The 25838-nt window shown below is 38.8% G+C and overlaps 2 protein-coding genes across 3 annotated transcripts in view; both read left to right on the forward strand.

Moving 5' to 3' along the window:
- The first annotated feature begins 1425 nt into the window (after window positions 1–1425).
- On the forward strand, window positions 1426–4420 carry cryba4 (crystallin, beta A4). 2 transcript variants are annotated; one of them, XM_084104805.1, is made up of 6 exons: window positions 1426–1501; window positions 1817–1863; window positions 2121–2239; window positions 3625–3766; window positions 3945–4087; window positions 4187–4420. In XM_084104805.1, the coding sequence occupies exons 2-6, from the start codon at window positions 1825–1827 to the stop codon at window positions 4332–4334; spliced, it is 591 nt and encodes a 196-aa protein (XP_083960931.1). In that variant the 5' UTR covers window positions 1426–1501; window positions 1817–1824; the 3' UTR covers window positions 4335–4420. The 2 variants fall into 2 exon arrangements, with proteins under 2 accessions (XP_083960931.1, XP_083960932.1); XM_084104806.1 differs by having other exon boundaries at window positions 1434–1501; window positions 1820–1863.
- A 1691-nt stretch (window positions 4421–6111) lies between these two features.
- grk3 (G protein-coupled receptor kinase 3) overlaps window positions 6112–25838 on the forward strand; it is a 65453-nt gene continuing 45726 nt past the window's right edge. Inside the window, exons 1-2 of the mRNA XM_084104538.1 lie at window positions 6112–8170; window positions 17662–17738. Coding sequence (XP_083960664.1) covers window positions 8058–8170; window positions 17662–17738 — 190 coding nt within the window. The 5' untranslated portion in view covers window positions 6112–8057. The remainder of the gene's footprint in view (window positions 8171–17661; window positions 17739–25838) is intronic.

A 25838-nucleotide genomic window follows, 5' to 3' on the forward strand; every position in this document is an offset into this window, starting at 1 on the left:
ACTTGAGCTGCATTTTTATATATGAAATGTGATATATACAAGTAAAAAGTTTTTGTTTAATTTTACATTATATGTCCTTTATTTGCAATGGTTAAATGCCAGAATTCTGTGTTTTACTGATAAAAACAACAAATAATCCAGAGAGGTTAAATTATTTCTGTCAGGTTTTCCCTATGTTTCTGAGACTATATGGAAATGCCAGTTCTGAATTATATAAATAATAACACATATGATGACAATAAATAGATAAATGCGACAAATAATATTACAATACCATACACTATCGTTCTAAAGCATGGGTTTTTTATTCAGCGAGGATGCATTGAATTGATCAATAGTGACATTTATAATGTTACAAAAGATTTATATTTCAAATAAATGCTGTATTAAGCTGCACAACTGTTTTTAACATCAGAATAAGAAATGTTTCTTGAGCCGCAAATCACCATATCTGATTTCTGAAGGATCGTGTGGCTCTGAATACTGGAGTAAATTCAGCTTTGATCACAGGAATAAATTACATTTTAAAATATATTTAAATAGAAAATAGTTATTATATAATATTTCACAATATTCAGTATTTTTGATCAAATAAATGCAGGCTTGGTGAGCATAAGAGAATAATAACATTAAAAATGACATTAAAAAATCTTACCGACTCCAATTTTTTTAGGGTAATTTGAAAGTGAGCATGCAAAGCTTTTGTAAAATGCATTAGATTTCTATTTTTCATCTGAAAAAAAACAACAACAAAAAAAACTAGAATATGTAAGATGATTAATACATAATCATCTTCAGCATGTTTAATTTTTCAATGTTTTTTTAAAGCGTGTAAATAGCTTTTCCCCCCACTTTTTCAACTATGTGAAACTATTAAAAATTATAGGGACCTAAATAAATTCTTTTCCTCCACATATTCAAAGGATATCTATATGTTTATATTATTTATATTTGCCAAATTTTTCTAGTGCACAAAACAAGGTGCATTTTGAAACATTATTTTTGCATTGTTGCTTACAGCACACATGCAAACATTTTAAACAATTGAATTTCTTTTATTGTAAGTGCATGACATCTTCATAACTGTAGACATGCAGTGACCTCCCCTGCCATCAATCATTCTTTTTAACGCATTCACCAAGCCAAAACAAGAGCATCGTAATGGAGCGAGACCAAGACCACCACATCTCTCCCTGAGCATGACACCGTCTCAGATCCGCGTCGGCCCTTAACATGTATGTGCATGTGACTCGAGCGTATCCAGGTCTGAGTGTCCAGGCCTGGGTGCAGAGATTGGCCCGGCGGGGATAGTGTGGCGTTTGCACTTCTCCAGCTGTATAGATTTAACCCCTCCTTTGTCAGCTGGACAATGGCAGGCCCCTCCCTCGCTGCTGAGCCGGGGCTTTTACTGGGCCCTTTGCCAGGGGAGGCTTTAAAAGGGTAGATGCACATGCCCAGCTTTCACTCTCACATCAGGACGTCCCAAGGGCATCGAAGCGAGGTGAGTTCTTCTCCGCTACGGGCCCGTTGTCTGTCCCCCACCTCCCTCATACGTTCACACCGCCAACGGCCTCGGCTTCTTTCAGAGAGGCTTTCCTCTCATTTGCTCCGAGAACTAGAGAATGACTCCAAAAACAGAGTCAGTTTAGTCACATAGTCAACTTCTGCTTATGCAAAATCTCATTTAGCTGCTCACCTGCATTCTGAGCACGCTTTGAGATATGATTTTGGCATTTGTTTGTCAGGTTAATAGACTAATTATACATTTAATCTGCAAATTTGAAGTGCTTGTACAAACTTGCTCTTTGTTTTCTAGCAGACGAGATGACTCACCATTGCACCAAGTTCTCTGGCCATTGGAAGGTACGCTTGACAGTGCTGTCACGCATCAGGATCTGCAAAACAAGATTTCATTTTCCAAAGAATCTTACACAAGTCAGAATAGATTGCATAGTGATTGCAAGAGCGCTGTTATCTGGAAGGTTCTACTGTAATTCGCTAGTATAATTCTTGATATGCAACTTTTATAGTAGTTCACATTCCGTTTGATCTTTTCCCCAACGTGCAAGTCTTAATTGCGCCCTTGAAATCTCTAAAGGTGCCCAACCTCTGTCTTCCAGATCATCGTGTACGACGAGGAGTGCTTCCAGGGTCGTCACCATGAGTTCACCTCAGAGTGCTGCAATGTCATGGAGTTCGGTTTCGAATCCGTGCGCTCATTGAGAGTGGAGAGCGGAGCGTGAGTGTTTTCTCCAAAGTCTTTGTTCCATAGTTCCAGAGGTTTGTGCCAATTATTTAGACTAACTGTGACTCCGGATCACCCAAACCATGATTTCGCCCTTCACACACACGAAAAACAGCTCGCTTTGTTTGTTTGTTTTTCTGAAGAAAATGCGAGTATCCATGCAGAACTCACTGTTATGATGCTGGAGAGTTGTAGGTGGTTGCCAAGGCGTTGCTATGCATTTGCTACTATTTGTTGTAAATAGTTCTACACATGTTGAGGTGTTCTAGTAGGTTGCTAGGGAGTTTTGCTACCATATTCTCAGTGGTTTCTTAGTCAAAAAAGCCCAGTTCTCTAAATTTGGCTCAGGTCTCGCCCTTAAAGTAAGTCTGCTTATCATTCATGTTGTATAACAAACAGTGCTAGTTAAGTGCCAGAAGTTTAATATCTAAGGTTATGGTTTGTTAAAATCGCTAACCCTTGGTATGAGTAATAGTAATGGTGATTCTTGGTCCACAGGCGTTTGTTTCACAACCATGTCCTTATTTCATGTGGCATTTTTTTGAGCAGAGAGGTCACTTAAGAAGTTTTGATGTACAAGGACAGTCTGAAATGAAATGTTCATGGGCCTATCCATGTACTGATGCCACAAGTGTTATTTTACACTGATGATTATGTGAATAGAAAACATTTTGTCCTTGCACTGAACACTTTTGTCTTGTTTGGCCTCTGAAAAAAAGTATTTTTTGTAAGAAATCTACTATTATGTGTGCAAGCCTTTCTCCTTGTTGAATTTTAGTGCACAGTAAAAAACGATTTCTCAAAGATCATTGGAGAATGTTTTACAAGAAAATGCCATGACAGTCTTCCATTTCAAAATATCATGTTTAATTTGCATTCACTTTTATTTTTATATTTTAAATTATTCAGTTTTAGTAAGTGTGTTATGTGCTTTCATCGTTTTTCTTAGTCTTTTAATATTTCTATTAAGCTTTTATTTTTTCTAGATTTAGTTACTTCAGTACTTCAACCTAAACCAAGGCAGCATTTCGAGTTTTTCATCTAATATGCCTATATGTATTTAAATGTTAGCTTTATTTCAGTTAACGAACAGTATTTTTAATAGTTTTAGTTTTAGTTAATGGTAACACTTTATTTGACAGTGTCATTGTTACATATATTACATGTAGTTACTATAGTAATAACTATAAATTATGCATATTTACTAACCCTAATCCTACCCTAACCCTATAGTATAGTAAGCTGAGTAATTACTTAATATTAGACATTAGATATTAGAGGCCTTTAAATAAAGTGTAACCTACTGTAGTAAACCATAACAACACTGTGGTCCACAAGTTCTGCCAAAGCTCCTGTCTTCACCCTGCGTCTCTCTTCAGGTGGGTGGGCTACGAGCACGGCTCTTACCAGGGTCAGCAGTTTGTGCTGGAGCGTGGAGAGTACCCTCAGTGCGATGCCTTCGGGGGAAGCAATGCTTACCACATCGAGAGAATGACCTCCTTCAGACCCATTTCCTGTGCTGTAAGTTCACTTAACAAACCACATCATACATAATTGACCCAACCTGCCATTTTGCATTGGTTTTCTATAACAATATCCACAATGATTGCAATGAATTCATATTGCAACCATCATTTTGAGTAATGCATTGAGAGAGAAAAGTGCTCCATGTCATTATGTTTGATATGATTGTACCCAGAACCACAGGGAGTGCAGAATGACTATCTATGAGATGGAGAACTTCCTGGGCCGCAAGGGAGAGCTCAGTGACGATTACCCTTCTCTTCAGGCTATGGGATGGTGCAACAACGAAGTCGGTTCTCTGCGTGTTCAGTCCGGAGCGTGAGTATCTGCATGGCTTCTTCTATTTTTCCCCATCAATGCTTCCATTTCATGCTTTGTTTGTTCACCACTATATATTCTTCTCTCTGCATGCAACAGGTTTGTGTGCTACCAGTTCCCTGGTTATCGTGGATACCAGTATATCATGGAGTGTGACCGCCACTGTGGGGAGTACAAACACTTCAGGGAGTTTGGCTCCCATTCCCAGACCCCTCAGATCCAGTCCATCCGCCGTATCCAGCAGTAACGGATTTCTCCTTGCCCTCTCTCCTTGCAAAAACTCTCATGCCCCTTTCTGCCCGATGCTAAATAAACTGTCTTTCTTAAACCTCACTGACCTCCTGTTATAGATCTGTGTCCAAAAACATAAATAAATAAAACAGTAGAGTGCATTTACTGAAACCTCAAAGCAATAGTGAGGCTTTTTGGACACTTAAAAATTATAATAAATGGTGTGCCTTTTATTACAAATTGTTTGAAACTGGTTTTGTGAAGTCTCTGCCTTTAAGCATGGAGGGAAATAAAATGCACTTTCACCCTTTTTCCGTCAGAGGGAGCAATAAACCTACAAGCCAAATGATTACAAATAAGAGAGGTATGCAATAAAAAATAATCAGGTTTAATGAGAAACCAAATATATTTAGCACGAAAACAGTTCATAACATGGCTTAACTTGTCCCTTAAAATGACTTTTGCTTAAATGCCATTGTTTGTCAGATTAAACCATATGACCAGGAATTGAAAGAAGAAACCCAAACAATAAAACAAACAAAAAAATTCTAGATGCAGTGTTGATAAAAGAGGTGGGATGCGCTTACACAACGATTTTATTTAGATAACATGGCGCAGCGAGCGAAGACACTAGACTTTCCTACTATGATGTAGCCATGGGTTATGAATATTAATTAGGTAATGTGACGTGCGTCAGTAGGCCCATCTGATTTGCTGAAAGTTGCGTGGGCGCTATTCAAACAGCGAATTAAAAAGTCCTTTTATGGAGAAGGCTTGACTTATGAATATTAATGAAGTACCGTGAATGGGCGCTTCAGGAAGGTTACTAAGCAACGTCAGCAGAATCTATTTAATATGCATAACTCAAGCCTTCGCCGTAGTAGGCTTTGAAGTTATGCGTGCTTCGTTTTTTATTTTATTTTTGCGTGCTTTCGCTTTTATTTAAAGAGACAGAGTATACACTGCGTAAGTTAAGAGTCGAGAGAAATGTGAAAAAAAGAGAAATAAAACAAAATGTATTGAAACAACAATTCTGACATATATTTCAGTCAAAAGCCATGATAAAATGTAAATAAAATCAAACTGAATAGAGATTCAAGACTATCTACTATTGACCCCTTTCACAGACTGTGATAACACGTTTTAACTGTCATCAACATCGTAAATCGTGCAAAGTTTTTTTATATTTTAAGTTTGTAAAAAAAAAAAAAAAATTATAAATAGCTAATTTTATATTAAATTTGCATACAATTACAATAAACTAGCTATCGACCCTTTTCACATTTCCGGGTTTCTCAGAAGCGGAAGTCATCATAGTTGGGTAAACTTCCATAGCGGTGAATGAGAGAGTAGTACATTAAATATATATATATATTATGTTCCTTTTGGCATTTGCTTAGAAAAACTCCACAATAATGTTTTCTTACAAAAGAGCAAAAATTAGAGAGAGATTGACAACGGCAGTCAGAAGAGAGAAAGATGTCAACTTTACCATCACTCCCATAGCTGCTGTATTAGAAACACTCTCACAGAAGCTTTAACATGTTTTTTGTAATTAGATAAAAAAGTATATACATAAAAAAATAAAATAAAATGAAAATATATAATTAAAAAAACCGTTAAAACGCGTCTGACAGTCTGTGAAAAAGGGTCAGTTGGGCAATTTCCACAGGCAATTTCGCGTCGTTCTTCACTGGAATTCAGCTCCGCCTCGTTCCAGTTCCAGTTCCTTGTTTTGCAACACCATCGCCGGGTTTTGCGTCGAACCAGCCGCTGGGAGGAAGTGCAGCTCTCAGAAGAGCCTGAATTTCACTTCACGACGCGCCGTGGGGCTCAGCTCACACACAAGCACTAAAACTAGAAAATAGTCGTATATTCCCATCTGGATTAACCTCAAGCAGAACTCTTTCCCGGAGGGTCTGAGTGGAATCGGACTGGAGTGTTTTATGTGGACGAATATTGTGGTTTTGTTGAGCGATGTCGGAAGAGATGAAGACTTGGATCTGCGACCCAAACACGGATGGAAAAGAAAAGAGTGGTTTCTTTCGGCAGTAACATCGAAAATTCAAAATCAGATCTCGTTTGGAGGAAAGTACATTTAAAACCCTAGAGCGAAGCGTATTGGGGTTAAAAGTCACGTCGTGTTGTTGTTGTTTTTTCTCGCGAAACTCCTAGTTTCGTCCATATAAGCTTGAGTTTGAGACGCACAAGATCTCGCGCAGAGATTTCAGGGTGAGCTCTTTATTTTTGTGTCTTTATTTACAAGAAACGAAAAAAGCACAGTAGCTGTGTTTTCTATATATATCCCTGCCTTGCTGTTTCATCGGACCACGTTTTGTGACACCATCGCGACTTTTTTTTTTTTTTTAGAAAAAGGAAACTCGGATTGCTTTCGTTCACATTTGCTTATTTCCTTTTCTAGCGCCCCCCTTCTAATCTGTAGGTTACAGAGTAGAGCAACATCTCAGCCGTTCTTGCTCTCATTATATAAATAAATTGACGAGCAAGCAATTCCAGTTAAGGAGGAAAAACTGTGCAACCGCACAAGGCAATGGACTTGCCACATCAAAACACAACTAGGTTAATTTTGTCTCTTTAATTGGCTTGTGAGATCAAGACAATCAGCTTGGATCAGCAAGAGGAGTGACAGGCATATCTCAACCATCGTACTACAAAAATGGGGATTTGTATGTGATATTACCAGGATATTTACATATATGCATATGCCGTTTAGATCTTGAATGCTTTTAATCTCGCATTTGTGGATATTCAGGAAACAATCCAGCCCGTGTCGCACCGATAGCCATTATTTATGTTTCTCCAACCATTGGGCTTCAGATTTCCACCATCTTTACGCCTTTTAAGAAGAGGAGGATACATATTACCCTTATTATATGCGGTCCGTTTGTTTGCTGTCAGCTGGTAAATGTGATCAAACGGAAATATTGGCGTCCATTTTCATTCCTTATTGTGTTTTTGCAGCGAGCTGGCTTGCTTATTTTAACACCCTAAGGATATCGTCTTGTCCGCTCGTTTACGACTTATTTTCTATATCTTGTTGGTTTTAACCGGATTGCATGGTCGTTTTGATTAGAGGATCATCTTGGGGATTGATTTCATATGACACTGATGGGCCAGCTTGTATGTATTAGTAGTTAACCCGCTACCGCCGTTATTTCCATCCATCTGAACGAACGGTTGCTCAAATTAACTTGCATGTAATTTTTTTAACGGTCGTTATACCGGCAGGTGGGTCGTTCGCGTTAAACTCACCCAAAGGATGAGTGCTGGATGGGGGCATCTGCAGGCTAGAATTGCTTAATCGATATTATCGTTATCACCATCTAAGAATTATTACTGGAGATGATGCCATGCACATATTTTCTTCCTCTTTGAAACAAGAAGCCATTTCTGCAATTCCAGTGGACCTGAGGGTGACGTTGCTTCATAGATAAGCACCCTATAGATTTTTTTCTTCTTTTTTTTCCGTGTATTTTCAGCCACGATGGTTTATTTCTGAGAGCATTTTAGTGGTTTGGAAACACGATAATTAAACAACTGGGGCTGGAATAGATGTTCGCGCCTCTCTCACGCACCATCATCCTCATCATCACCACCACAGCTCCCGCGCTCGTCTCGTGCTGTTGATTCCGCCCGCGCGCGAGCGCGCAACATCATCGTTCCCTCACTACTGGTTCTGGTACCGTTAGCGAGTCGGTTCGACCCAGAGGGCTCGAAGATGGCGGACCTCGAAGCGGTTCTCGCCGATGTCAGCTACCTGATGGCGATGGAGAAGAGCAAATCTACTCCAGCTGCCCGGGCGAGCAAGAAAATCATCCTTCCCGAACCCAGGTAAGCGAAACGAGTCTGTCTGACACTTAATTCATGCATAATATATTATAATATTTGATCATGAAGAGGTGGGTTGACGTGCCAACATATTGGGTTATTCGTTTGCCCTGTATTTTGACTGAATATTCGTGTAGTTTGACGTTAAATAAGCGTTAGAAATTCTGTTACCATTTAGTAATGGCCTCTCTTGTAACGTACACACAAGGTTTGCTGTTTACTTATTGCTTTCGCTTATAAAAAAGTACTATGGTATTGTCGGACAAGCTACTCGTTTATTTGGAGATATACTTTATTAATACCATATTATTTTTTTATTATTACTTTAGAATGGCAAGCAAAAACGACGGTATGAATAGTATAATTAGGCCTGTTCTGAGACCAGCACTTTACCATGGTGACACCACAGTACTTTTTTCTAAGCGTTGGCAGGTAAGATAACGCTGGCTCATTCCTAATTATTGGGGTTTTCTTGTGTTAAAAAGCCTATGTCACACATTTTGTGCTGTGTTTAGTGTTTTTGAGGTTGTTCAGCAGTTACTGAGGCCTGTTGGGAAAATTCCCCCGTGTGAATCAATGGCTCTTATCACCTGTAGATTTGTACCAGGTTGAGGGTGATATTCACTGTAAACAGGTCGAAATTCTGACATTGGCCTCACATTTGGACTTGCATACTCAAGGCATACAAATGCCCTTTGTTGGTTTATTGTGTGACTGTTTTAAACTGTTATACCTTGGAAACGTAAAAGATGACATTATCTATGGGAGTATAAATGTTCAGATGATGAATGTTTCTCATATCTCGTACCAGTTAACATTCAGTCTGTTAATATTTTCCATTTGATTAATCAAACAAATAATCCACAGATTATTGAATTAATTGATGTACATAAACCACTTATTAGCTAGGCATTCAACAACACTTGCCCTTCAGGCCCTGTTTACAGCTGGCATTAAGATGCATTTTGGTCAATCGTATCACAAGCGGACGTCACTAAATACAGGTGTAAACGGGGTGTAAAACGTTTTGAGCTTGTCCACTTTCAACCACTTCCAGAGTTAGTCGAAAACGCATTCGACTGGATTGCTTTCGTAGTGTAAACGCTCATGTGGTCGAATGTGTTCAAACAGCCTCAAAAGACCGCCAACTCTCGGCCAACTGACCTAAAGCATAAACATTATGGGAAGCGCCAAGTTTGGTTTGAAGATGAAAAATGTGCCCAGGACAATCAGGGCTCCAGGCTGTGACCCTTTTTCCTTCCGATGCGACTACATTTTGTTAGAGGTCGGACTGGTGCCAACACCATGTTGCCCAACTGGTTAGAGCTGCCATTTGTTGTTACACTTCGTGGCAAACAAACATGAAATTACCACTATAATCAGTAGATGGCGACAGAGGAGCAATTTTTGACTGAGCCATTTCCACTCCCTAATATATGGTAAAAAAAGTAGGAAGTCACATGAAAAACAAAATCTTTTCTTCATTGTTACTGAATTACACTGAAAGCATTAAAGAGCTTCCGTTTTTGCGGTCGCTCTGTATATTTCTATGGCATTGCTGTCCAGGAGTAATTAGCTGGATTTACTTAATGTAAAGTTAACGAAAGTTATCATGAGGACTGTAATGTTTAAAGCAGATGACTTAACAAATGTCAGTCGACTGGGAAGATTTTAAAACGAGCCGTTCATTAATAAACACGCAGAATCGCTGTGAAAATACAAACCGGAAGTCAAAAGACAACGAGCGCAGCGCTGAAAAGGGGCGGGGCTACATAAGGTCTATAAAAGAACAATGGCACATTAGGGTTGGGCGGTATATCGAGTTTGGACGATATATTTTTTTGAAACGATATGGAATGAGGCAAAACCGTTTATATCGATACAGTAGTTTGATGCGAGCACATCTGAAAAATAGCACATCTGTGAGCTGCTGCAGATATAGTTAAGATATAGTTAACAAGTTTAAAGCAGGTTGTCCTGTCAGATGCTCTGACAGATACAGTGAGGAAAATAAGTATTTGAACACCCTGCTATTTTGCAAGTTCTCCCACTTGGAAATCATGGAGGGGTCTGAAATTGTCATCATAGGTGCATGTCCACTGTGAGAGACATAATCAAAAAAAAAAAAATCCAGAAATCACAATATATGATTTTTTAACTATTTATTTGTATGATACAGCTGCAAATAAGTATTTGAACACCTGTCTATCAGCTAGAATTCTGACCCTCAAAGACCTGTTAGTCTGCCTTTAAAATGTCCACCTCCAATCCATTTATTATCCTAAATTAGATGCACCTGTTTGAGGTCGTTAGCTGCATAAAGACACCTGTCCACCCCATACAATCAGTAAGAATCCAACTACTAACATGGCCAAGACCAAAGAGCTGTCCAAAGACACTAGAGACAAAATTGTACACCTCCACAAGGCTGGAAAGGGCTACGGGGAAATTGCCAAGCAGCTTGGTGAAAAAAGGTCCACTGTTGGAGCAATCATTAGAAAATGGAAGAAGCTAAACATGACTGTCAATCTCCCTCGGACTGGGGCTCCATGCAAGATCTCACCTCGGGGTCTCAATGATCCTAAGAAAGGTGAGAAATCAGCCCAGAACTACACGGGAGGAGCTGGTCAATGACCTGAAAAGAGCTGGGACCACCGTTTCCAAGGTTACTGTTGGTAATACACTAAGACGTCATGGTTTGAAATCATGCATGGCACGGAAGGTTCCCCTGCTTAAACCAGCACATGTCAAGGCCCGTCTTAAGTTTGCCAATGACCATTTGGATGATCCAGAGGAGTCATGGGAGAAAGTCATGTGGTCAGATGAGACCAAAATAGAATTTTTTGGTCATAATTCCACTAAACGTGTTTGGAGGAAGAAGAATGATGAGTACCATCCCAAGAACACCATCCCTACTGTGAAACATGGGGGTGGTAGCATCATGCTTTGGGGGTGTTTTTCTGCACATGGGACAGGGCGACTGCACTGTATTAAGGAGAGGATGACCGGGGCCATGTATTGCGAGATTTTGGGGAACAACCTCCTTCCTTCAGTTAGAGCATTGAAGATGGGTCGAGGCTGGGTCTTCCAACATGACAATGACCCGAAGCACACAGCCAGGATAACCAAGGAGTGGCTCTGTAAGAAGCATATCAAGGTTCTGGCGTGGCCTAGCCAGTCTCCAGACCTAAACCCAATAGAGAATCTTTGGAGGGAGCTCAAACTCCGTGTTTCTCAGCGACAGCCCAGAAACCTGACTGATCTAGAGAAGATCTGTGTGGAGGAGTGGGCCAAAATCCCTCCTGCAGTGTGTGCAAACCTGGTGAAAAACTACAGGAAACGTTTGACCTCTGTAATTGCAAACAAAGGCTACTGTACCAAATATTAACATTGATTTTCTCTAGTGTGTAAAAAAACTACTATTTAGTCATTGTTATGTAAAAACAAAAGCATAATTTTTGTTTTTAGATTGTAATGTTACAATGTTAGAATGTTATGTGATTTTAACCACCTTTTTGCACATAATACATTGCATAGCCTATATTACATTCACTATATTTGTTTCCATATCCCTCAAGATCAACATTGTTTGTAGGATATCATTGGGCAGAATATTTTTTAAATAAATAGATTTTCTTTATCCAAATAGAAAAACGTAGAAAGTACCGAGATGTATATCATATATCACCATTTAACCAAAAAATACAGAGATATCATTTTTTGGCCGTATCGCCTAGCCCTATGGCACATTTAATAAGACTAGAATATTTAGCCTCAATTTCCCTATAAAATTTGGTTATTAAAATTGGTTATTAAAACTTTTAAATTAAAAGTTAATTTTATCTGCATCGCAATTCAAGCTCAGTGCTTTACTGGCAGATTTCCAATAATCAAACAAGTAATATTATGAGTAACTGCTCTTATTAATGCAAAAAATTGTGATTTTATGATTAAATTAACTTGATTAACTATGATTAAAAATCCCCCCAGCACCACCAAATCAGGTGCTGGCGCCACCATCTGTAGAACTTGGTCAAGCTTGTTCGCTTCGTATGTTTTTCCATCGTTTCCGGGTGTGCTCACATGTAAATTGCTTGAGCTTACTTTGTCCATTAGATTGAAAGATCTGAAAAAACATGCATTTAGCCGCCCATAGACCCTGCCCTTGAAGAATTCGGGACAGAAGTGGTTGAAAGTGGACAAAAGAGACGGATTTAAACACCATGTGTAATCCCATCGACCAAAACTCATCTTAATACCAGGTGTAAACAGGGCCTTATTTTTAGTTATGGTCTTTGTTGGAGTTGATTGTACCTGTTCTCTCGGATATCATGCTAGAAGTCCAATGTATGTATTGGATTTTTTTATTGCCATTGTCCGAAAACCGTAAAATTGATAAATTGGCTATGCCGTCACTTTTTATGTAGTTATTTGGCTGTTTACAACCCTGTCGGGAGACTGAACAGTGAACACTGTAAATGTTGTTTAAACCTGCTTTCGGTAACAAACCGAGGCCAAATCAAAAGGAAATGGTATTTCAGATTTCATAGTTTGCTCATCTCATGGGATCACTATGGTGATATGACTGTCATTTGTCAATGTAAAGCCTGTAGTTCAACACAAAGGTTTTATTGTACAGTTTACATGAACGTGTCTCAAGACTCTGCATCCGTGGAATTGCAGTAGTTGGAATGTTTTTAAAGTTTCTATAACTCTTACGCCCGTTTCACACATACTCCGTTTGCAGTGCGTATTTTTTTCTGTACCCACGTTAACAGGTTAGAGCTTTCACACTGCATGCGGTTGCAGTCCGCCGATCCGTTCCATACAGCAGTGCAGAGATCGTTTCCGCACCGAGTCTATTTCTGCTGTGCCGCAAACGCTGAATTAAAGTGACAGCGCATGTTTCGTGGTCAAAATGAACAGATTGACCTGAAAATGTAGTAATTTCACCATAAATGCGTTTAATTAAATAAAATGTAGTAACCTCACCATAAATGTATTTAATTAAATACTACTTTTTTCACAGTCATCTTTTTACTTTAAGAACGGGGTAAAGCAAGGAAAACTACAATTTACCTCAACAAGGCGACATAATGAACAACACTTGTCTCATTCGTGGAGGTGAAAAAACAAGTTCTTTGTGACATGCAGGATTTAATGTATTAAAATTTCAATGCAAAAGAAAAGGCATGAGAGTCGGCTGTTTTTGTCAGTTTTAAGTTTTAATTTAAAATGTTTGCGATTTTAATATAAGTACATGGTTAAATATTTGACCACTTGCTTGAGCAACTTATAAGTAGAAGTAATGCATGGAATAATAGGCCTACGTTGTTTAAATTGTGTTCATACGTCCATTAAAGAGTGTATATTATACGTCCATTAGGCTAAAGAGTGTATATGTGTACAAAGAGAATTCGCAATGCTGACAAAACTTTTTTTAATAAAAGTTGCTGCGTAACTTCTGGATTTGAAATAGTAAGTAGGTTTTTGTGGTAGGCTACAGCCGCGGATCAGTTACGCAGTGCAAACGCAGCATATGTGAAAGCACTATACCGCGTGCTGCTCCTGCACCGCATACGCACTGCAACACAGAGTATGTGTGAAACGGGCGTTAAATGTGATTAGCGATCTGTCAGTGTAGTTCAGGGCTCAACATTAAGGATTTTTTTCTGCTGGGTTCAAATTTGTGGCCCCACCCCAAACATTTATTCATAAATATAATAAAATAGGTATTGTTTTCATTAGGGATGGGCATTTTTCAAAAATATTGAATTGGAATATTTGGGCTCATTAAAAAAAAACACACCAATATTCGATTATTGTATAGAACGTACATACACACTTGAGTCAGCATATGGTTATCATGTTTATATTGTTTCACATGTTAAAAATAACAAGAATATCCACATGCTTGAGTGAGGTACACAAAGATAAGTTTCTTATTATATAAGAAAGTTTCTTACCGTGCTTTGTGTTTTCTGTTCTTAAACCCATCTCCCTCAACGAAACTTAAAGAAAGCATATGTCTCGATAATTTTGCTGTTAGATAGGCAAAGTTATCTTCTCGGCTCGCTTGGAGAGCAGGAGTACTGAATGATTTGAAATTGCTTGAATGTTTAAGTTTGCAATACTTAAAAATACGTGCAAATGATAAACTTAAGTGGAAGTCTTGTATTGCGGCGTGCAGCTCGCTACGAGTTGATCTGATGATCTGTGTGGTTTAAATTACACATTTAACCAACGTGTTATAGTGCATAAATGTTTGCAGAAATTTCCTGAATTATGAGCGCTAAACCTGCAGGAATTTGTGCAATTATGCACAATAACTGGCCCGCAATCCCCTGCCGAAATTCAGGCCCTGATGATTATGATAATAATAATAATAATGTATTATTATTATTGGTATTATATTCAAGTTGTTTGGCTTCCTAATAAACACCCGTGTGAATGTGATGTTGACTGATACACTATCATAACTAAAAAGAGGTTTGAGTTTACTTTAAAGTCCAGGAACAAGTCAATGCAAAGGCTGTTTACTCTGTTCAGTTTGGTCAAAGCACTTTGGTTCAAAGTGCCCAGATTGATTCACACAACTTTAAAATGTACCAGCCTCCAAACACTGGTAAAGATGTAAAAAATGCTGATTAACTTGTTGCTTTAACTGTTAGTTAAATGTAAAGTTGCATGCATTAACCTCCATGTTCATGACTTTTTTGTAGCATGCAGTTTAAAATCCCAGTCTAAAACCTTGATCCAAAAATATCCTCAGTGCATTTTAAGTGCTTAATTTTATTACTGAATCTTTTGGATTACCTCCACTTATTTATAGAGCTGATCCTTAGTGATCGGCACCCATGTAAACACAACATATATCCCTGCAAAAGCATTCAACTTCTGTGAGTAGGCCAGCATCGAACAGAGCCACAGTAAACTCGCAGCGAGATTCATTAACGCTTAATCATCTTCCTTCCTACGCCAAGGCTAATATAGTGTCTCTCCATGGGCCGAGATGATGCTTGTGCCGGTGGGCTATTTAGCATCCCGGATGAAGTGGTAATGCATGGTACGAATCTGAAACGATAACGGTTGGCTTTTCCGTTCAACAAATGGTAAGCCATACATCCGCTCCTCATTGTAATTAGTCTGCTTTAGTGGCTCTGTTTGCTCTGAGGGATTACAGTAGTCCGCAGCAGGGCGGCATTACCACAGATCGAGTGAAAGCATTAGCCGTTGACATCAGTGTCCCCATCATTAGCATTATTACGGGCTCCATAAGCTTTGTGCCACTCCCAGCTGCACCTTCTGACTTACACAAGCCGTTCAACATCGAAATCTCCTGGTGACATTCGAGTGCTTGTTGCTATTCAGTAAGCAACTGTTTTAAACAACTGTGGTGTAAGAGAGCCATATCAATATCCCATATTGGCAGCGGTAAGGATCCAGTGTGCATAAAAACATAAGCTGATGGTACAATAAAGGCGTTTGTTAATAAATAGAAGGTACTTTGTCCTTTGCCAGCAGTGAAAGTAGCGGCGGAGAGAGATAGCGCGGCTCTGCTACATTCTCCTCGGGCCAGTCGCGAGCCCGCTGGCAGAGAGGTGAGATTTTGACAGCATGACTGGAAGTGTTTGAGGAGCTGGGCGGGATTGTTTGACAGCGAGACGAGTGGAAGAGACTGGAGATTGTTTCAGTCACGTAGACGTTGGACGGAACTGATGCGATTGCAGACAGACAGAGAAAGAGATGAATGTGTCTGAATCCAGTGAGAGACGAACATCAAGGGGTCGAGGATGTTGTGGTTGAACACACGGGTGCAATCCTACGTTTTAAATCGCATCCATTAGTCGGTGGTTTTGAACTAGTTACCACTTTTGCGATGCTAAAGGCCAGTTAATGTGTCATAATAATGTAGGCTAGGCCAGGTGATAAAATATGCATGCGCTGCACGAGTAAAACATGTAATCATTAATAAATGAGAAGTTTGTTTATGTCTTAAAAGGGCTCATTGCAGGCTTGAGGTTTCAAACACTCAAGTGAATGGTTTATGAGTGCTCCAGATATCAGCTTTTGGTTTTTACAGTAATGTGTCAGGTCATTTACTAGGGCACGCGCTAAAATGTTGCTTTTAAGCCTATATTGAGCCAATAAAGCTCTTTTTATGTATCTGCTTAGAAATTACTTGAAGGGTGGGTTTTCAGCGTGTTAAATGCAAGAAATATAATTATTTTGTTATATGCACCAATATAACACATGCATGCTAATAAACAGCAGTACTGTTTAAAGGTTTGAGGTTGATAAGATTTTTAATGTTTTTAAAGAAGCCTCTTATGCTCACCGAGGCTACATTTATTTGATCACAAATAAAAGAGAAACTATAATTATTACAATGTAAAAGAACTGTTTTCTATTTTAATATATTTTAAAATAAAATAAAATTCCGGTGATATCAAAACTGAATTTTCAGCATTACGCCAGTCTTCAGTGTCACATGATCTTTCAGAAATCATTCTAATATGCTGATTTGCTGCTCAAGAAACATTTATTATTATTTTCAGTGTTGAAAACTGTGCTGCTTTATATTTGTAGAAACAGTAATATTTTTTTCTTTTAGGATTGATGAATAGAAAGTACAAAAGAACAGCATTTATTTGAAATGGAAATCTTTTGTAATATTTTAAATGTATTTATTGTCACTTTTGATCAATTTAATGTGTTATTGCTGAATAAAAGTATATATTTCTTTTTTTTAAAAACTTACCATTTTAATGAACATTTTTGAATGATGATAAAAACAAATTGTTGAATTAGAGCCATGAATTGATTCAGAGAAAAGGATCAAACTTTCCAATGCCATTTTTGCAGTGCACGCTGTCTTTAGGAAACTTAACGGCCAAACATAAATTGCGTTATTTCTTCATGATATTCACAATATTGCCAAATAAATTACTATACGAATATAATGAATATTAATATATCATTGCACAGCCCTATTTATAATAGCAATCCTGATATCAGCCCTGTCCATTGGCCGTAATGTGTCAGGTCACTACAGGAGTGTCTGTTTCTGGTGCAGGACTGCAGGAGCATGTTTGGGGACACCTCTATCTCTCCTGACCTGCACTCTGACTCTGTGGGGCTGAGGTTGGGTGATAATGAGCCCTTGGAGGGGGTGCTAATTGATTCAGCCTCCCAAACTTGCTGCTCATTAACACCCTCTCCCAGGGCAGCGCGGCAGTGCCCTCCTTTGGGAAGCGATGGGCAGAGAATTGAGCAGGTGGTTGTGGAGAAATCTAAACTAAGGCCAGGATCGAGGTGGAAGGACAGTGTGGGAGGCTGACTTCAGGAAAATATTCCCCTCAGTGACTCAAATCCAGTTGCGCCTCTCTCAGGGCGAGATGGGTTTTAGCTGGTGTGGGGTTTGGATGATGTTTGTTTTGCATATGAAGTGTTGAACTAAAGTCATCTCTTTATTTTTACCCATTTTCTCGCAGTATTCGGAGTGTCATGCAGAAGTACCTGGAGGAAAGGGATGAACTGGCGTTTGACAAAATCTTCAACCAGAAGATTGGTGAGTTTTCTCAATGCTTCTTGTTGCTTTGACCCAGTTTTGCATTGCCAAAAGGTCGTTTCAGCTTTGTATAAGGGATATTTTTAGGGCCCAAACAGAGTAATTCTTTTAATAAGCATCTAGAAAACACCACATAACCTCGAGGAGAACATTTTAATCAGCGTGAAGTTAAATAAGGATCTTGTAATTCCTTTTTTCTTATCTGAGTCAAAGAAGGCTCTTTGTTCTTTATCACTGGCCATTATATCTGCTTTTCTCTGAACAGTCACCTGAACAGTTAAGCTCTTTGTCAGACAGTGTGTCGTACAAATGCGCTTTTGTTGTAGTTTGATGAATGCATATATCCAAATAACCTCAGGTATACCCTAGTGAAAGCATGCTTTTTTCCGCTTGGCGCTTTTGGAGAAAAGGCGTTTGCTGTAATGTGTGAAGTGTGAGCTGTGAAGGCATCATGGGAACACGGCAGCCAGCCCCAGATTTTGATTAACTTTAATTTTTACTTACTTTTGTGTCTGAAGTCCCAAGTGAGGATCTGCTTCAGTGGTTTCTCTCTCCCTCTCCTGACGTCTTTCGCTCACATTGCCTCCATGGATTATACAATAACACGCTGATAGTGTCTTATGTTATATGCTATGTTAGTTGAGATTCTTATCACCTACTATTTCAACCATCGAAATGAGAAAAGCCAGGTTAGATGTTTTAGAACAGGGTTTCCCAAAATGAGGTTTTTGAGTTGATAGTTTCTTATTATTTATTAAAATAATTGTAAAAAAATAAAACCCTTAATCGCTTCTTATAAAATTTGTATATATATATATAAATATATTAAATGTAACCTTAAAATCTCAGGGAGTACTGAAAGTAAAATTAGGGCCGCATGATATTGAAAAAAAAAAAGTGAAAACTTTAAATAATGCGGTATTCGATATGCAATATACAATATGTGATGCGATAATGTATTATAATCTATTTAAAAACTGAACATGATATAACCAATATATGTTTCACATTCTTTCTGGGAACAAAAGCATCACTACAACGCCTGAAAGTGAACAGCAGTGTTTAGCATTACGTACTAAGTATTGTCACAAATCTGACAATGTAATTTTAACATCAATGTAAACAAAACAAAAAAACTATTTAAATTCTAGAAACTCTTTGCTCAACTTGGTAATATATAGTTATATCAACCTGAAAACTTAACATCAAGAACATCCAGGTAAACAAAAACACCTGAAACTAAGGATGGACGATTAGTTTTTTTATTTTTTTTTTATCTTTGTTATATTAAAAAAAGAACAAAGAGGCAAACTACAAACAATAGGACAAATACAATAAAAGAAAGATACAAATGAAATAAACAGTGTTTTAAGTTTTTCAGATAGGCCTACATTAAATCTATTTAACAGTAGCATTCAAGTAAGAAACAATTCAGAAACTGAATCATCAAATGTAAAAACTGCAGTCTTCACATTAATTCAATATACATTGATTAATATTAAAGCTACAAAAGTGATTCTCTTTTTCTTTTGTTGCATACTATATTAGACTGCTGTCACTTTAAGAGCTAATGCACATATCCCATTGACACACATCCGATTTCTTTCCCAACTGTTTACGTTCACTTTAGACATAACCGACTGTGTTTGCGTGAATACTCGCCAAGACAGGCATTTTGACATAACTGTGTGTGTATTTGATTGTTTGAGTGCAATAAGCCGTGAAAGAATTCGGGATCACGCGCTGTCCGAGAGGCAGCTTTCTCTGCACACGCTTCGGGTGTGTGTCAGACAGACAGTGCGAGTACTGATATGATTTGATTTCTGCAGCTTATTCTGCTTAATAACTTTTTAACATCACTCAAGCCACACGTAAGGAACAGTTGCATTCCCAGCCTATTCTCTGCTATATATGTTGACATAAAACTTTGAACCTTTTTGAAGTAGCCCATTAAAATCATACATCCCCTTCAGTAATGTTTGAATAGCATCCCATGGTGTTAAGAAGCTATTGTAACATGTTGAAAAAAACGAATAATAAATAATGCATAGGTGCATCCAGACATTTGACTGGTAGTGTTTATGTATTCTTATTAATGTTTTCATAAGCTATGTCTTTGTGTGACTCAGTGTTGTTACAAAAGTGCATAGCATATGATGAGTCACTCTTGTGTATATATAAACAAGTGGCCTTCCTGAGTGGGAAACCTGTTTGTGATCTTAACAGGGAAATCAAACTGCTATGCGAGTGACATGTCTATAAGGCTCAGTAAAAACAACAAAAAAGCATTAATTAAATGAAAGAAGTATTTTCACTAATGCAAATATCTGACGTTTGCAAATATTCCAGGTCCTTTCTGAAGAGAGATGTGAAGCAGGAAACCAAAGTCTGCTGCGATGCCGCTAGTTCACCGTACTGAATTTGAATGACAAATGTCTCAGTTTTGCATCTGACCAGTGGAAGGAGATAATGACTCAGCCACTGGTTGCATAATCAGATGCTTCCCTTCTGTCTTTGTCTTTTAACCCTCATTGCTGTGGCATTTCGTGTTTATTTGATGAACCGAATAATGTTGCATGATGGCTTCTCTGAGTTAATTCTTTCAGGTCGCGTTCAGTTGTCATAGCTGTGGCATATTGGTTTGTTTTGTGCATAATGTTAACATCCAGAAAACGTTAATATTGCATTGTTTCTCAAATGATTTGTCTCTTTTTAGTAGACTGTCTTGATTTACTGCCAAAACTTCCTACTGTGAAGACCCTACACTCGCTGTGATCCACCTAGTCATATGAGACCTAATAGGGAGCAATAAGTAGCTTTTACCATTAAAATTTCATGAGAAATTAATAGAAATGAATCTTGTTTAGCAGGAGGAGATGTAGAGAAAAACACGAGGATGAAAAGCTCAGGCTCAGGGGTGTCTGTCGGCCGAGAATGACAGGGGAAAATGCCATCCTCCTTCATTGATTTAATTTGGTTTGACAGTCACAGCCATGAAGACGTTTGCATGGAAAAAACGAGCGTTTGATGTTTGACTTTATTGGCAGCAGAACTCGATTTACTGGCACATCTGGAATGGTCTAGATACTGTCTATACATGTTATAATATGAAGCATTAGTAAACATTGAAAGATGGAGGAAAGGGGTTGTTTATCCAAGTCAGAATTTTGAGATGTCGTGCTGAAGTTTAAGATCGTCAACGTTCTTCTGAATGTTTTGATTGATTTTAATGCATTTTTTTTCTCAGCATTAAAATCTTTGAAGTGATTAACAGTCCTTTTGAGCCATTTGACCAATATATCTCTGCCGTAATTGGAAAAAACATAATTTTCCTCCTTTGTGCCCGACAATTGTAGCATTTCACAGCTATCACTGTTCTCTTTCTACGCTCACAGGTTGAGATAAATAATTTTGCCCCCATTCTTAAACTCTTCCATGACCTGCATGCACCAAAGATCTTGCATGCTCTGCAGATCAATAAGCTTGTTGCGTTGATGCTTTTTTTGTCTGGGAAGTCACGACTGGCTGTAATAAATAATGTGGGGCAGCCAGGTTGAAGATGAATAGCCCTGTTAGCAGAACGACGTTGGTGTATCGGTGCATGGACACTTGTATGCATGGATCTGTGCAGAAACGTGACTGTTTGACAGCAAATTTTGGGCTGATGATGTGTCTACATCCCCCTCTTGACGCATGATTTATTGGACAGTGATGTTGGTACTGTGAAATAGAGATGCTGCACTGCAGTGCAATTCTCTCTCTCCTTTGCACTCTTCTACTCCTGTTGCTCTTTTACTTGTTAGCATGCTTCACTTTGTAGCAGCTGACATCAATTTTGCTTTTTGCGACAAGCAGAATTTTTGGAACAAGGTCTTAAAGGTCCCATGACATGCTACTTTTTGTAGGCTTTAATATAGTCCTTAGTGGTCCTTAGTACTGTATCTGAAATCTCTTTCTAAAAATTCAGCCTCGGTGCAGAATTATAGCCACTACAAGCCAGTCCCAGAATGAGCTTCCTTCAGACTGGCCGTTTCGGTGTCTGTAGCTTTAAATACTAATGAGGAGGAGAAAGGCGGTGCAAGGTGGAGGGTGGGTGTGGCCTTGACCATCTTGCGCAACGGTACCATGCATGTTTGTTTATGTTGGATATATTGCAATGGCACGAAGACACACAGTCGTTCAAGCATTTCAGTTTGACCCAGAATCTGATCCAGATGGAGAAGCAACGGATGAAGAAGTTGCAACTCAGCGGCTCAAGCAGGACGTTTCCGAATGGTTAGTTTAAAATATTATGTCTGGATACGGTACTTTATTCGGATGGTTTACAGTTATTATCGTAGCTAAAGCGAGCCTACTGTTGCCTTTTCATGAGAGATCTGTAACGTTTGTAATTTATCTTATTACAATTACATCAAGCTCTGCGATCTAGAAATGCGGATATCGCGCGCGCCATATAACCAACAGGAAAACGGTTATCCAAATAACAAAGAAATGTACAACACTCGCGTTACAGTGTGTGTAACTTGATGCTGTCTACCTTTACATTAGCGCAAGTAACTGCATAGCTAATGTGACAGCCACATTCTACGTGTAACAAGCTAGGTAACCATAAACAGTAAAGCAATATAATTTGTTGACTTGTCTGACGTTCAGCAAGCCCAGCTCTGTATTGACCATTCGGTGTTCATTTGTACATCCAATTATTGAGCAATTATTATGCTTCGCTCGCTCAAAAGCCATGATATGTCTCGTGGACAAACTAAAATCGCGCGCGCGCGCGTTCCTACTTCCTAGCTCATTCTCTCATGGGCGAGAAATATTCTCTGGGCGGGCAAAGCAGAGAAAGGGGAGGTAACATTTCTCCTTATAACGTCATAAGGAGGAGATTCAAGATCAGCCCGGTTGAGCTTCCATTTTCTCAAAGGCAGAGAAAATAGCAAAAGCTCGATTTACACCGATTAAAATTTCTAGAAACTTTGGGACCATATACAGGCTAGGGGAACTCATATTAATGTTAAAAAACCTCAGAAAGTGGAAATTTCATGTCATGGGACCTTTAAACCCTTTGCAGAAATTAATGTTATTGTTCTGTTGTGCTACAGTTTGAACATTAACATGACAACCAGAGATGTAGAGGAGTAGTTTACCCAAAGGGAACCTTCTTCATCATCTTCATCATTTACTCATCCTTATGTTTAGGGCTGCACAATATTGAAGAAAAATGCGATATTCGAGAACTCATTAAATAATGCGATATTCGATATGCGATACGATAATGCTTAAAAAGTGTGTGAAGTAAACTTAAATTATCTTTCAAATATATTTATTTACATACGTGTTTCACATTCTTTTTGTGACAAGAAAACATCCCTACAACTTCTGAAAGTGAACAGCAGTGTTTTACAGAAACAAGTATTATTTTAACATCAGGGTAAACCACGGGGTTTAGGGTTTCAGGTTATCCTACATTAGGTTTATTTAACAACAAACTGAATAATCAAATGTAAAAATAAACACTGCTTAGTTATCACTGTATGAATTAAATATAGGCTATACTGATTATTATTGAAGCTACAAAAGTTATTTAGCAAAGAGCGGTGAGTGATTTTTCTCTTTGTCTTTTGTTCATGATCCCAGTTATTGCAAGCCGTTGCGATATGCATATCGCGATATATACATTTGCGATATTTCGATATATTGTGCAGCCCTACTTATGTTGTTATGAAACTATAGATGTTTTCTTCCATGTGGCATGAAAGGATATCAATAACACATTTAACATTCATACATTTGGCAGACACTTTTATCTAAAGCAACTTGTATCACATTCAAGGTATAACACTTTATCAGTTCATGCATTCCCTGGGAATTGAACCCATGACCTTGGCATTGAAATGCCCTGCTGCTTGAGCTACAGGAATGATGATGATAATAATACTAATTAGAGGTGTCAAAATTAATCGTTTCTACGATGCATCGCGATGCAGATGAGGACAATTCGGTATCGGTTCAGTAATAGACCATAACCGATTATAATGTACTGACGCTTTTCTGATGTCATTTGTCGCGGTAGCGTACAATGGCAGAGGGAGGTGAGACGCGAGTGCGAGAAAATTAAAAATGCTCCACCTACTTTAAAGCCGACATCTGGGCACATTTCTGCTTTTATGAACATACCAATGATGGTAAGCACGACCTGCAGAAGACGCGCTGTGTGCGCTCATGTCACGCACAAATAGAATATGCAGGAGGTAATACCACTAAATTGATAAACCACATTAGCCGTTTTCACCCCGAGCTGTTAACGCCTGGCAGAGTCTGACTGCTTTAGAGATGCGTGGATGAGCTCCAACGTCACCCGAATACGCAGCCAAAAACAAGTCATCCACCCGCACCAATAATTTTCTCTGATTTAAGTATCCGCAGCCGATGGTCAAATTACAATTATTCTGTGTTGTTACGCGTGGTTATAAATGGATGATCGTCACCTCCAACAGCGGATTCGGCGACGGTTGATGCGCGCATATTAACATAATACACTGATTAATGAGCACTGCTTTTAAATGAACATTTCTTTAAAACAAAATTTATTTGACAGATTTTCCTTTTCTTAATGGCATAAACAAGCTTTACTCCCTTGAAACTTGAACTGCAATGTCACTGTTTCTGTCACTGCGACTTCCCGAACAGGCGAGCGCACGCACACATCAATTTTGAAGTAAAATTTAAAATTGAGGATACGGTGCATCGTGATATCGAATTGAACTGAATCGATGACATGATAATTGTAATCGAACCGAACCGTGAGACCAGTGTCAGTTCACGCCCCTAATACTAATAGTAATTTGTGAAAGAACAGGCATATTTTACTGATGAAAAAATGCACATGCATGAATGACATTCTGTGAATAGTGACTTTACTTTCAGTCTGTTTCTCACGCAAAGCTATTGTATAGCTTCAGAAGACTTATGTATATAATGCAAAAAGTTATAATGACAACCTTTGTGGTGCTTTTTTTTTTTTGGAGCTTGACAGCTCCTGGTCACTTTTCTTGAATGGAAAAGAGTGGTTTGGACATTCTGCTAAGCTGCTTCTTTTATGTATTCTGAAAGAAAGACAAATGGGTTTGGAACAACATGAGGGTGAGTAAATGACGCAATTAAAATTTTTGTCAGAAGTAATCCTTTAAACCACTCTTACATGCATTTCACACATCATTTTGAATGAAATAAATGAATATTTAATGTTAGTTCAGACGTAGTATTAGTGCGATCACGCTTCTTAATTTGTCCTGTCAGGGTCATCCATAACAAGCGAAAATACTATCAATAGCTGTGATTGCTCTGCTGTGAGTCAGAGTACTTGTTTATGATACACAGCCAGATGAGCAGTCTCTTCATTTCCTCGCCCACCCCCCTTCAGACCCATCACTTATCATGCAGACCCCGCCTCCCTGTTTATCGTCAGTAATGGTTTCACGATGACAGGCCAGAGAGCTGTCAAAGGACGCAGTACACTCCGTCCCAGTGCGCACACATCTTAAAACCATCCTCGTATCTCTGCGTTCGCTTTCAGCCGGTCGGCTGTCATTTATTCTGCTGCATGCGTCTCATGGCTTTGATGCCTGAGGGAGGCGTTCACAGCTCCTATTGATCTCCCTAACGTTCCGATCTGTTGTTATGTTGTTATTCCTCTATCTGCCCTCCTCCTGGTTTCTTCATTTGTGTTCTGCCTGTCCACCCCTCCTCCTCCCTCATTCACATCTCCCTTTATCTCTCTCTCGTTCCATCTGTCAGAGTTCTGGAATGGTGTTTGAGAGTTTTGTGTTGCTTAGCAACTGCGGTTTCCATGGGAACGCCAAAGATATTCTTTGTTTGCTTGGTGACCGGGAAAATGAAATTAAAAGATGAATTAGGAAATCGATGATTTCCATTCAAAGGAAGCAAATAAAACCCCTAACAGATTATACTCTGATATAATAGTAGGATAATTACACCCATCCTCTTTCTGGCCCTAGGCTGGTAGCTCTGATTGGTTGGATTGATCAGTGCCTATTAATGGTTTAGGTTTCGTTTTCACTGTGTTTAGATGGGCCAAAC

The sequence above is a fragment of the Abramis brama genome, assembly GCF_963993115.1.
Source record: "Abramis brama genome assembly, chromosome: 25".
In the NCBI taxonomy this organism is placed as follows: Eukaryota; Metazoa; Chordata; class Actinopteri; order Cypriniformes; family Leuciscidae; genus Abramis; species Abramis brama.